At 50.1% G+C, this 13,798-nt stretch overlaps 1 protein-coding gene across 1 annotated transcript in view; it reads right to left on the reverse strand.

Moving 5' to 3' along the window:
• The window catches only part of ADAMTSL2 (ADAMTS-like 2), a 26,019-nt gene extending 13,296 nt beyond the window's left edge, over positions 1-12,723 (reverse strand). Inside the window, exons 1-10 of the mRNA XM_010154981.1 lie at positions 12,613-12,723; positions 11,423-11,568; positions 10,724-10,799; positions 10,223-10,325; positions 8,406-8,551; positions 8,180-8,303; positions 7,212-7,292; positions 6,069-6,244; positions 4,810-5,152; positions 3,733-4,114 (exon numbers count right to left, since the gene is read on the reverse strand). Of these exons, the coding sequence (XP_010153283.1) occupies positions 3,733-4,114; positions 4,810-5,152; positions 6,069-6,244; positions 7,212-7,292; positions 8,180-8,303; positions 8,406-8,551; positions 10,223-10,325; positions 10,724-10,799; positions 11,423-11,568; positions 12,613-12,723 (1,688 nt within the window). The remainder of the gene's footprint in view (positions 1-3,732; positions 4,115-4,809; positions 5,153-6,068; positions 6,245-7,211; positions 7,293-8,179; positions 8,304-8,405; positions 8,552-10,222; positions 10,326-10,723; positions 10,800-11,422; positions 11,569-12,612) is intronic.
• Between the last annotated feature and the right edge of the window lie 1,075 nt (positions 12,724-13,798).

Genomic DNA, 13,798 nt, shown 5'->3' on the forward strand with positions numbered 1-13,798 from the left:
GTGATCTTAAATAAAGTCTGCAACCTTGCTATGCACAGGAGCAGGGAGAAGTTCTTTCTGGATAAATCAGGCATTTGGTCATAGGGCAGCATTTAGCTCTCTCACCATCTCAAGCAAAGACAAAACTGTCATTTTGTTCTCTAAATGCAAACAGCAGCACATTGTCCTACAATGCTGGTGAGTTTTTCATCTTTATAGTAAGTCAAGTATTTTCTTCCCTGCTTGAAAAGTAGAAGCAAAATGCAGGCAACCAACAGCACCAAGATTTAGCACCAGTCCCTCACCCCGAGCTGAGGTCTGGGCTGCCCATCTTCCCAAAACAGAAGAATAATCCTAACAAGTGCACAAGAACACCACAGGTTGATGTCCAGAGTCCCTGGGATCACATATGTGTGTTTTATTTCAGTCATTATTTTTAAATAAAGGGGGAAACTCATAGCTCCAATTGCAGGATCAGCCCTGGCTGCAAGGTTTAAAGAACAAAGGGTATCTGGATCTTCCCGGGCACTCCATGGAAAGACCATAACTGCTGCAGGAAAGGAAGGGCATCACAGCACCCCTACCAAGGCACAAGAGCCACCCACCCACCCCCATCTCAGTGGGACATGCTCCCAGGGAGGAACTGCAGCCTGTCACACTGGTGCAAGATGTTCGTACACCCGACAGCTTCATCCACACTAAGAACTACAACAGTTTAGGAAGAAGTAAAATGCCCCACCCCTAACCAACACTGTCCCATGTGTACGGACTGGCCGGTTACAGTTTGCAAAGAGATGATTTTCCCTTGCTCATTCATTGACAAGGAATGAAAGCCAGCAAAAAGCCCCCACCCATCCCAAACTGAGCCTGGGAAGGATTTGGGAGATCTCAAGCCCAAGATCCTACGCAGAACTAGGCTGACCCCGATAAAAGAATGGGTCCCACAGGGCCTTGCACAGCCCAGTTTTGCCCATCTCCGAGGATGGAGACACCCCCCCTCCCCACCCCACACCCAGGGCAAGAGGTTTTCCCTTGAGCCCCATGGCCCTTGCCTTCAGTGCAGCTTCTGCCTGTCCCTCCACCTCCCTTCTCCTGCAGGAAGAAGTCCAATCCCCAATTCCCTTCGCAAGCCTCGTGCCCCAGCACCCTGCCCGTGGCACGCCAAGCCCAAAACCGCATCCCACTGTCCGTATGGGTGTCATCCTGCTGTGCTGGGGGCCAGCAGGAGCTTTAACCCTGGTCTCGGTGAGCTGAGCAGGGGCTCCTCATCCATCATCCCCACCCAGGAGATGCAGGTTAGGTGATTAGTGTTACAATCGCAACTGAGCTTGAAGTAAAGAAGAGTTGGGGGAAGTGAGAAAGGGCTGGGCACAAGCAGGCTGTCCCAGCACATTCCCTTCTGCCTCATTCCCTGGAAGCAAGGATCACCCATCCCTGCAGTGGTGGCAGAACAGCCCGACTCCAGACATGCCCATCTCCCACTCAAGCGCCACACATGCAGATGCTCCAAGCGTCCATGATATTATGGAACTTTCTGAACTGCCAGGATGAAGAGCGATGCCCCATGCAATGCGTGAGGCCTCTGAAATGAGGCACAGGTTGTTTTGTTGCCTTCCCCCTATTCTTATTTCTTTAATCCATGACATGCACACGTTTCCTGCGCCCCAGTTGCCCCGCACCTGCCTCTTCTGGCCTGTCAGCCACCCCTCCAGCCCCCTGAGCCCAGCCTGCCCCAGCCAGGGAGAAGCTGAGCATCTCAGCCCAGGCTGTAGCCCAGCACGGCCCAGCTGCAGCCAGTGCACACCTCCGGCACCAAACTCCCTTCAGCTATTAGTGGCGAGATGGGAAACGCTCCTATTTTATTCTAGGGAGTGGGGGAGGGAAGAAAAGGGAACACTGTAGAACAAAATTAAGAGAAGAATAGAAGAAAAAATTTGGCAATGCTGTGTAACATTCCTGGAAGGGTTTAAATCCCTGCCCCGTGTCTTCAATGGATGGGCACCAGCAACAGTGCAAGAAGCTTTTTAGCCCCACAAAAAACTGCACTGTAGCCACGGATAGTCTTTTGTAATTATCCTGTAATAACCAAGCTGCTATTTTAAAGTTTAAAGCACATGAAGATCCCTGCATTCCCAGGAGGTAGGAAAGCATTAGCCCCATTTAACAGCTACTGGGAAAGCTGTTTAGGGTACAGGGTGCCAGCCAAGGCCACCCAGAGAGCATGGTGGGGACCAGGCAAGCCCCAAGGGACAGGGCAGCCCCATTCTCGCCCCACAGCACGGTAAGGCAGGGGAGCTGGGGGTGCTGCCCCCGCCTGTCAGAGCGACAGTGAAATGCTTGCTTTGGCAGCTGAAGGCAAAGTTTCCAAGCCAAGCCACGAGAAGAGAGGATAGACTCAAGCCTTTGGCAATGTTTTAATGTTCTTATCATTAAGAAGTTTGTTGATACGCTTGGCTACACGGACATTTTCTTTAGCATAAGTTGCTTTAGCATAAGCTAGTATAAGTTCTGGGTAAATACAGCTAACGGTAAGCAGAGAGCATCTGCTCAGTGCTTTACATCGTCTGAAGCTCAGCATCATAACCCACTTTTTACCGGTGGGGAAGACTGGGAGACAGAAAAATCAAAGGAGCAGAGGCAGGAGGAGACCTGTTGAGTACCACTGGACTGCACAGCAGGACCCAAATCCATGGCTGTGGGTCTGACACCTGGATGACCCCCAAAGCCCCGATTTCAGCCCAAGATCTCCAGAGATGGCTTTAGTTTGTGGCTGCATGCAAAGTTGGGGGGGGGCTAATTGCTGCTCTGCAGCAATGATCCTGTCTCAGTCCCCACATGCCCACACTGGGAATGAGCTCCCATGAGCTGGGAATAACAGCTGCTCCCCTGAGAGCCTCAGGGCACCAAAAAGCACCCTGGACACAGACAGGCACTATCCTAAGGCTCCTTTTCACCAAGCCCATCCTTGCCTGGATGAACTCTGTTGCTAAAGCTCAACTAAACTTTTCAGCCTTCCCACTGCATTTTATAGTACTACCACTCCAAACCAAAGGAATCCTGAAGTGATGGTCCTAACATCAGTCACTGAGCTGCCACTGGAGAGCTTTTGATACTCCTGTCAAAGCAGTGACAAATTGCACTGCTTCTGCATCCATCACAGCAGCAAACCCAGGCTGTTTCTGCAGGGACTGAGCTCCTGTGGTCCTGCTCTGCTGCTCCAGCAGTAGGTCAAGCAGGCAGGGCCGTGTCTGGGAGTTGCTGGACGCATGTTCCTGCCAACACAAGTGAGGAAGACTGTGGGTGGCAGTCACAGAGTGGGTAAAAAGGGGCCAGGACCAACTTCTGCTGCATCAGAACTCAGAGGAAGGGGCCTGGGGAATCAGAGCCGGATGTCAAGAGAAGGCAAAAGGAAGAGGCTTCTTTATGGCTGTGACTGGGAAGCTAGGACAGGCTGAGAGCAATGCAAAGCTGACAGCCATCAGCATGGACTTGCCAACACCCCTACTAAGGAGGGCAGTGAGTCCTCCTCTTGCTTAAATGATCTCTTGCCTTTCTGTTCCCAAACCTCTGGCCCTTTCCTCCAAATTAACCCCAACAGAAAGCTTAGACCTGTATCATCCTACCCCCACTTACCTTCTAGCTTCCAAAAGCAGATAGAAATCATGCAATGGGGTCTGCATTGAGTACAGGGCTATTATGAGTCAAGAATACCAATAAATAGGGATTGACTACATTCAAAAATATATTTCCTACCTTGCTTTGTGGGTTCTGTTCCCTTGAGGGCTGGTCATGGTGACAGTGGCATTTGAAAACGGCGTCTCCGCTGACGCGTTGATGGCTTTGCCGTTGCTCAGCTCCATGTAAGTGCTATTAATGGTGTAGGTCACAACGCCATCACTGTCCTCGTAGTCAACATAGAGGCTGTCAATGTGTGACCCCACGGAGTTGATTGGGTCTCCCTGGGCAAAGATGCTGTTCATGGTCATGTTGAGCACCAGCTCCTTGGAGTCCAAGGTCTTGTCCAGCAGCTTGTCTGTGATAGCGTTCTCCGAAAGGAACTCTCTGGAGGCGAACCTGGGGTCGAAGTCTCTGTTCTCATGGTCTGTCTGGTAAGTAGACCTGGTTACGTTTGAATCTAGATTGGAGCCAACAGGGGGAAACAACAGTGACGACCACAAAATGCATTCAGGCTGGGAGGCAAAAGCAGCCCGGAGCAGCAGGGGCATGCCGGAGCTTGAGCAGCCACCCGGGAGGCTAGAGGCAGGAGTTGGGGTCTTGGGAGGGGGAATCTCATGGGGTTGTACCCCTTCGGGAAGGGTGTGCAGCTTTGCAGGTTTCATCCTGCTACCGTATGGCCAGGAGGGCTCAGCACCTGCCAGCACTGCCCCAAGCAACAGCAGCGGTTAGAAAGGAAGATGCCCTCCCAGCCCCAGAGCCCATGCAGCCATGCTGGGAAAGCACTCAAGGCAGTTTGGGGCTGGGATTGCCCAAGGGACTGGAATGGGAAGGAGGTTGCTGGGGGCTGGGAAGAGGTGGGAGGTGATGGAAGATGTTGTGACAGGGACTTCTGTGCACCCAGGACTCCCTCCTGTCCTTGGCATGAGGCAAAGCACGGCAGGGCACCGGCAGGGAGACCTTACCCATGGCCACCCCCCACCCGCTAGAAACCAGAACCTGAAGGGCAAAGAGGATTTATGAGCAGAGATGTTTTAAAGAACTTTCCAAGGTTTCCAAAAAACAAACCAGCAGAATCACCAGAGGTAGAAAACAGAGCGTTTCTCAACAAGAGCTCTGAGAAGCAGAACAGTGAGGCCCAAGTCTCCTCCTTACCTTGGGGTTGTTTGCCCTTCAGTTTTGGCTCACAGTCAATTGTTTCTGCTCTTTCATAGACCTCATTGGTTTCCTGACCTTTGCTCAAGTTTAAATCTTCCTCCGTGTCCGGTCTTCCAAACACCTGGTTCTCCAAGTCTATCCTTTCCCTGGAGATTTTCCCAAAATAGGTTGCATTGTGCTGGATAAAACCCAATGGCACGTCTCCATCAAACTCTCTGCTTTCTTCACTATCTGACTCAGAGAAGGTGTAGTAGATGGGCTGCAGATTTTTTGAGTGTGGCTTCCTGAGAAGGGTGTATTCAAATGTGATGGATGGATTCTTGCCATTTTGATTCCAAACCTAGCAAACAAATTAAATTATTAGCGGATGCAGTGAGTATATGGCACGCAAAGCTTGTGATTCATCTTGGATTTGACAGTTGGTGAGCATCTACTTCGCCATCTGTTTTCCATCGTATTGCCAACTTCCTACAACTGGAGCACAGCACAATTTTCCAAGGGTTATTTGGCAGTGCTGCCCAGGGGATTAGCCCCAGCTCAGGAACTGGGAGCCGCAGGTCATGCTTCCTACTCTGTCGTTGAGCAACCAGCGACTTGGGAGAGACGCTTCAGAAGTTACTGAGCATTTTTTGTGGTTCTATGGTGAATGAGGAACATGCACACACACCCCTTCAGCTACTACAGACCCACTGGGGATGGGGACTCACAGCTGACACACCACAACATCTTTTAATGGTCCAGTGCCATCCCTTCCCCTTCCACAGGAGCCCAGGCCTACATGGAAGATGGCAGGAGTTGGGCTCTGGCAGGCTGTCCAAAAGATGAAGAAATTAATTTATTTGCCTGGTTTTAGATTGTTTCCTTTCCAGACAGAGTTAGGGTCTAATTTTTGTGCACTTCTCTAAGCTATCTGGCCCAATTTCTTATTTTTACTTTTCCTGCCAGGTAACTTGGCTAAAAATGCGAGGAATTAAAAGAGAAATCCCCCCATGCAGTGCCTGGGGCATCTTCTCCCTGCAGAGAGAGGTTACCAAGCCCACGTTCATTATTCACAGCCCTGCCTGCAGAGAGCCCTGACGCAAATCAAATAGGTTCGTGCAAGGCATTGGGCACAGTCACTGCTCCCACTCCCCTCCTCAAGCTGCCAAGGAAAGCTGCAAAACGCTTCTCTCACGCCTACCCCTTCCTCCGGCCAATACAGACTTTTCCCTTCCCCAGCACCCTCAGCCTTGCAAACGTGAAAAGTCAAAGCACACCATTATATTCAAGCCTTGATTCGTCGGTCCTTGTGCAACAATATACTCTATGCCGGTCTCGTACACGTCCATGGGCCTGCGGTACTTGAACACCGTGCCTGCAATGTTGAAGTTCTTTGGACTGTCAACTTTGTAGTTCCCGTTGAAGAAATAGTACCCAGCTTCATCAGCCACAGCTTCAAACGAGAGAGAAACATCAGTGCCATCACACGTAAGAGCAGAAGTATGCAATATTGACGCATGTTCATGCGGGGGAGAAAATTGTTAGTGTCACAGTAATACAAGTGTTTCTCCTACGTGACAATGCATTTGTCACTTGTCTGCATCACATATCGGGTAAGTATGTGCCCAGAGTTGTAGGCCATGCATCCTCTACATCGCAAGCTCCAGGTATGTGGCTTACGCTAGTCCATGGCTCCGCTCACCCTTTTGGCACCAGCACAGCGTGAACATTTAACAATCCCAGCTCCGCAGACACAAAGAGGGCTGTCAGATAGCCAACAGCAGGTTGTTCCTTGGGAGCACGGAGCTGATGCCATCTCACCCAGCAGTGGCCCAAGACAGGTCATCCAGAGCCGGCCCAGGAACTGTGCTAAATCAAGCCCTTTTTGTTCAAACCTTCCTGCACATGGCCATGAGCCTCTGAGCCAGCAGCATGACGGTGACACGTGGGCTTCTCTTGGGCAAGCCCAGATTTTTCCATACTCCTGAGCAGCTCTGCCACTTCCATCACGGGATGGATGGTGTGGCCACCAACGCCTCAGCGAGGCAATACCTAGGTCACATCTCCTTGGTGCTGTTTTCACGGGGCCACTGCACGTTGCCCAAGCGGGCAGAGATGGAGGGGATCACAGGAGAGGTGAAGTCACTTGGCTACCTGTGACCCGGCACCAGTGTTTGGCACTGAAGTAGCAGTAAGACTGACAAACAGCTTCTGCATTAAAGCTGTCAAAGTGCTGATATACACAGCCCAGGTGCTCACACTGCGGAGAGGAGACACTGGCTGTGACAACGCGGTTGTGATTTACACTGACTCTGGATTTAGCTCATGTCTGCAATAAAACCCCATTCAGCTTCGCATTGGAAAAAGCATTAGCCGGCACAGGCATGCAATCTAGGGAAGTACCAAGAGGTTATACACACCCAGAACATCTGCAGATTTTTTCCGTTCCACTATCTGGATATCCCTTGCTCCAGCGGGAATGTGCGTTACCAGAGAATAGCCTATGGGAAACTACAGATTAATGAAAGGAACTTGTAACAAATAATCTGAATGACACACTCCATAGTCAATACCGCAGTGTATCAAGCAAATGGCCTTGAGCCAGAATTATTTAAGGAGTTATGGATTAAAAAAGCTGATGTTGATAACTGTTAGGCTGCAAACAGCACCTTATCAATAATAGAAAATAAACGTGTGAACCCTGCATCCTGGTTTATAGTGGAAAAACACAACAAAGGAGGAGGAAAGGATGCAATCCTTACATGCAAATATACCATGTTTATCTTAGCTGGTGTAAAGGAAGATATCTGAAGACTGCTTTGTTAGCCAGAGAAGCTGTCCTGTGGTTCAGCATTGCACCCTGTGCTAGCCAGTCCTCCCAAAACCCCAGTGAGAGATTACAACTTGTTTCTCCTCCAAGCCCCCTTGGCTCAGCAATAGGTAAGAGATGGGACAAGTTCTCCTAAGGCCAAAGGTCCTGCACTTGCTCCATCTTAAACTGATCCTCAGAGAGCATTAAATCACTGCTCCCGAGTTAGATCGCTATATTTAGGACAAGTAGGTCCTGTTGCTTTACCTCACACTAATTTTGGAAATCCTGGTCTTTCAAAAACATCCCCACTTCCTGTTATTACAAATCGTTTATTTCTAGTCTTACTGGGTCATGAGAAAGACTACTAAAATAGATGCCAGCCTCTTGCACCACGCAGCGTCATAGACCTCAGGCTTCTGACGAGCACCATGCAAAGTTACTGGTTTGCTTTAAGGAAGGCTTATTACATTAATACACATGGGAAAAACTGAAGCAGGGCAGTTGGCGAGAGCTGAAAGCACTTTTGAAAAATAGCCCTCGGACACAAATAAAGCAAAAGGTCCCCAAAAGCCTTACCAAGATGAGAATTTCCTTTCCGGTAACTGCCGGTCACGTGAGTGCAGCTGCTCCCATCTCCTTGGCAAACTCCACATTTATCCAAGGTGTGGGTGGAAAAGAGAATGCCATCACATCCAATCGGCTACAAAACGCACAAACAGAGTGCTGAGGGTCAGGCAAATGTCGCACCCAGCGTAGTTTTCTGAATGCTACTAACAATATTTTTGCTATAATGTTTAACAACCTCACATTTTCCAGACACGCAAACCCCTCGGAAATCAGTGTATTTGCAGGATGTTCCATCCCGAGCCTGAACCATTAACTGTCTCTGACCATCCACAGTGGTGCAATGGAGGTCACAGGGCTTGCTAGAAATGTGAACATAGTCATCTAAGGGGAAAGGATATAAAGATATATTCAAAACAGCAGAAACATAATAACTTTCATCCTACCAATGTCAGTGAAACTCTGCCAAGCTAAACAACAGCAGCAACAGCATAATTGCACAGCAGCCAGCAGTTCAGAAGCTACCATCTCTTGTGTTCCAGGCTGGACAGGAGATCGCGCTTCTGACAGCGGGACAGCCCGCTGCTGCAACCCTTTGCACAGCCAGGCAGTCCTCTCTGCCACCCGGAGCAGATGCAGGCAGTGATGCCAGCAGCATGGCTAACGTCAGCCCAGGGGATGCACCGCAGCAGCAGCCGCTGTGTTGTGCAAGGACTTGCAGCAGGGATACAAGTACACAAAAACGTAGGCAGGTTCACATATCAACATCTAATACATGAGTTAAATTAACACAGATATAAATACATATACAATTAAGAATGCATTCAAAACCACAGCAGCTTAAAACATAAGAACTTTTCCATAAACATTCACCCAAGTTGGACTTAATTCGCCCTTTGCTTTCTGCAGGCAGCCAGCTGGCTGCATCCACTGGCACAGTAGTCCCACATTTTATAACATCCACAGGAAGCAAATGACAAATTCATGTTTGCATCAGAAACCCAAGGCTAAAAGTGTTGAACTCCGCCAACTAGCGAGCGGTCATATACCCACTGGCCCGCGTGCCCATCACTGTCAAAACATTATTCTGCAAATCCCCCAGGAGCCACGTGAACGCCTGCTAAAAAACAAAACAATTCACTGTAACTATTCCGGTGAATCATCTTGAAGAACAAATATATGTTTAAAGAAATTTGTCACCTTGCCGTAGGAAAGGGACAACAGCAGCCAAGTCGCTAACCAGCCTGCCATAGGCCAGCTCTTACCACGCTGACCCTGCCAAGGCGGCTGGCGAGAGAGGGGCTTGTTTCACATCAAAGGAGGCAACAAGTGATTTCATGAAGTATAACTGTTCTTAGGTATGTACAGAGACCCCAAAAATAAGACAGTTGCATTAGATCCCACCTCTGTTTTTAGACACCCAAACGGCACTGTGAATCCAAAGAACCAGCACTCAGGAGCTTCCTCCACAGGAGGAAGGTCCTGGGTTCCCAATAGCTCTAAAGATTGGCCACGATTTTTGTTTAATGCTTGATTTTGATGGTTGTTAGGTGCCTAAAGATTAAAGAAAGTCTCAGTCTCCGACTCCCAAGTTATTTCTGCAGTTCTGTCACTCACCCTGGGTGACCAAACCGATTAACTGCGCCGTGGTGACATTTGACAGAGCACATGGAAGGTGTGGGAGTGAGCAAATGTCACCGAATCCCAACGCAGCCAGTAATGGCCCCAGCTCAAAGGACACTTGTTTGGGTGAGCCAAACTCTCCCTGCCAGCACAGTCCATCACCCCATGCTCTCGCATCCTCCTCCAGCCTTTCAGCTCTCTGGTCCTCAGGAGTTGTGACCAACACAGGCTACAGCCATAAATTCATGTTATTTTATTTTTAAGCTACCCTGCAGCTGCAAAACACACCTCTGAACTCAGGAGACAACTGATGGTGTCTCTGAAAAATCACTTTAGAACAGCAGAGGAGCCGCCTTCCTGCAGGCCATAGCATCATAACTATCAAAATATTTTGGCTGAGCATTATGAAACACACAAAGAATGTCTTGTTACCAGGATATAAAGGTTTCCATTGATACGTTCTGCCGTTATACACGTGGGAATTAAATGATGAACACTGCTCCTCTCGAAAGCTCCTTCCGTTCGCAGGGCACTCCTAGAACGGGATACATTAATATCCTGATGAAGACAAAGCACAGGAAAGCTTTCTGGCACATCTCGACCGGCTGCAAGGAGCGTTTCCATTGCCTGCTCTGTCCAGAGCCACATCCTCCTCCCACTGCAAGGATGGCCAGGGAACAACCACCCCCTGAGAGATGTTATAAGAACCACCCGCTGGGTTTTATGGCCCCCAGTACAAGCAAAAGGCTCAAAGCCCTGACACAATGGTGATGGGCACCAAAGGAGGGAACTCTGTTTGCTTGGAGGAGCAACAGAGTGACAGCTATGAAAAAGGCTCCCTCTCTGAGGGGCCCAGGAATGCATCACACAAAGCAAGCATGACTTTCCACGGTTTGTACCGCGTGTTCCCAGTGAGAAAAAGGATATCCTTACTTGTACTTTGCAGAGCTGGTATCTTTTGGATGTTCCAGTGCAAGTTTTATTAGCCAGCCCACTCACTGACTTTCTTCTGAATAAAGAAATGATGGTTAGACGGGGGTCAAAGCCTCCAATTCCCTTCTTTTAAAATACAATTGTCCGCTGCAGAATAAGATCCTCCCCCATGCAGCAGAGCCACACAGAGATCTAGCAATGGTCTCCCTGGAGTGGATAGCAAAGGTCTCTCTGGCTTTGTTACCTGCAGCAGGAACTATTTGTATTGTAGCACCCTAGGAGGTATCATGGGGACAAGGTTTGCAAGGTGCCTTCTGGCAACCACACAGCACAGAGAGGGCACAGCCACGCAGAGAGCAGCCAGGATCAGTCCCCAACCAACCCTGCACCACCGTCCTTGTTTGTGTCCAGAAGCCTCAAGAATTGGCTTATGCTACATCTGCTGCCCGGCTGCACTAATCCCTGAAGGAGAAACCTCAGGGCCAGCACAGGAATAGCTTGGCTGGTCCTCCCAGCAGGGATTCCCAGGGCACAGCATCCTCACGGCAGCACGCTTGGGGCACACTTACCTTCTGCACAAGCAAGGTTTGCCAGGCAACACCCTCTCACCAGTGCTTATCTGCTGAGTGACTGCCTTCTGGATCACGTCTACCTCCAGCAAGCTGGAAGTCCCCAAACCCTGGCAGGTGGGTGCCGTACCTCTGCCGCAGGCAGTGCCTCTCCTGCGACTTGACGCCTCCACCGCAGGTCCGGGTACAAGCCGTCCACTTGGTCCACTCGCCCCACCAGTACGCAGTGACGTCTGCCCCTTCCTCCAGGCTGTTGGAGGTCTGTGTCAGGTCCTGCTTGAAGCATCAGGGGAGACAAGCAGCAGTCAGCATTCACACCACAGAGCCTCTCAAGGGGACCGAGTGCATCCCCTGCCCGAGCAAACAGGGAATTTCCTTTTCCATCTGAAGTCAAGTCTGAGATTTCCATCTTGCAAGAAACCCTACATTTCTCCAATTGTGTTTTCATAACAAATTGGAATGAAATGGTAATATTTGGGATTCCTCGGGCGAGGAAGCGTTCATTGTTTCGCTCAGTTGGCAAAACCGAGCTCCCAAACAACCCTCAACCCCCCAAGCCTTTTGGTGCCCTCCGACTCTTGCTCCACAATGAATTCAAGGAGCTGAAGAACTCGTTGCAGCCAAAAGCTTCGCTGGAAGCTTAAGCAAACCCTTGCAAACCACTCTGCAGCAGGACAGCATGCCAGTTGATGCCAGCAGGCTGGAGAAGGCCTAGTGGCATTTGAAAATGGAGCACGTGATTTGTCACTTCAGGAGGGCCCTTTTCACCCCCAGCCAGCACAGGCAGCAGGGTGACCATACACCACAGGCAGAGGAGCTGCCCCACCAGCAGCGTCACCGACACATCTGTGCTGGGTGAGGCATTCACATCCCTTCCCAAGGGGCACAGAACCTCCTAGTGGGGTCCCAGCTATTGGTCATATCTGGGAGGGATGTATTTTTCCATTCAGAATCACCTGCTGGTCAGGGGGTTCTATTAATACTGTGTTTCTTGGGAAAGGGAGAATACTGTTCCATGCAAAATAAATGAAAGTTCCAACCACTGAGCAACAAGGAGACCGTTCTCACCCAAGAGCAGGGCATGGCCCTTCAGAGCCTTGGAAGTGATCCATGCACGCTCTTTGCCATGGATGGTACAACTTAGGTTAAGCCCAAACTAAGGAGCTAAGCCAAGTCATGCATCCTCACACTTGCTGGAGACCCAGCACATGCACAGACCAGTCCTGCAAGTCCCAGGGTTTACCCACCCCAGACACCCCCGTGACAAGCTCCGTGCCATCTGAAAGCCCAGAGACCTCCCCAGCAAGGCAACAACCTCACCTGAGCTATCACGAAGACAACGTTGCCCACGAGGAGAAGGGCCAGAGTGCCTTTCAGCTGGGATCGCGCACCGATGGAGATGCTGCTCCACCTCCACTTAGCTATCTTCATCCTAGAAAAGAACCAAACATGGCACTAAGCACAACTCCCATCCAGCCCCATTGTCCGTCGAGAGCGGGGGCTGCCGTGCAGCCTGGGTCACACAGCCCACGTCGTCTTCAGCGCTCCCGGTCAGCTAAGGGACACCGGCCACCAGTGACCGTGAGCGCTTGATCCTGAAGTTATAATTAGTGGAAGCATTAACATGGTACAGGTTTGCATCCCATCACGGTTGCTCTCTCCTGAACAAGGACTCTGGACTGGTTCCCAGTGGCTTGCACCTGATCCCACCAGTGCGAGCTGAGGCTCCAAGCCCGCCTCGGAGGAGAGCGTGGCTGACGCGGAAGCAAAGCGTTGCGCGAGAGGCAGCGAGTACCAAGAAGTGTCCTGAATCTATAAAAGCAGGGCATTTGAATATCCCCATTTACAAAACTGCTCCTAGAAGAATGAAATGAAAGCCTTCATTTAAAAAAAAAAATGCAATTAACAGCCATTATTTTTCCTTTTTTCATTTGTTCCACTCCAATTCCCACCGATTCCCAGGGAAGAAGCCTGTTCTTATAGAAAAGAAACCACCCACAGTTAAAGAGCAGAAATGAAGTATCCCAAGTGTCAGCCTTTCATCTCTTTCACCATCTGCCTCATGAAAGAGAGTAACCCCGAATGGCATTTTCTTAAATAAAACCCAGCTCAAAACCACAATACATGTTATTGTGAACCTCACTGCAAGAGCCAGAAAGGAGCAGGTTTCAGGAAATCATGCTTCCAGGCAATCAAAACAGCTCATGTCTGTAACAAAAAGAAAAACCATATTCTCCCCTAAGCTAATTTCCCTTGAAAAGTAACTAGGCAGTTATCTTTGGGAAGTAGGGAGGTGGGAGAGGGGCTGCTCCCGGGGAGCAGGGGCAGGACTGCAGCATAAAGAGCTTCTTTCCTACCCCTTTTTCTGCTGCCAAGGGCTTTTGTGGCAGTTTTGGAAAGGCAGAATTACCAGCACGGCTTTGTATCTGCCTTACAGAGACTACCCCGAGTGCAGCTCCCCAACCCCTCCGCGCGACCGCCCCGGGGCTGAGAGGTCCCGCGCTCC

This window comes from Eurypyga helias, unplaced genomic scaffold (assembly GCF_000690775.1).
Source record: "Eurypyga helias isolate BGI_N326 unplaced genomic scaffold, ASM69077v1 scaffold26197, whole genome shotgun sequence".
Taxonomy (NCBI): Eukaryota; Metazoa; Chordata; class Aves; order Eurypygiformes; family Eurypygidae; genus Eurypyga; species Eurypyga helias.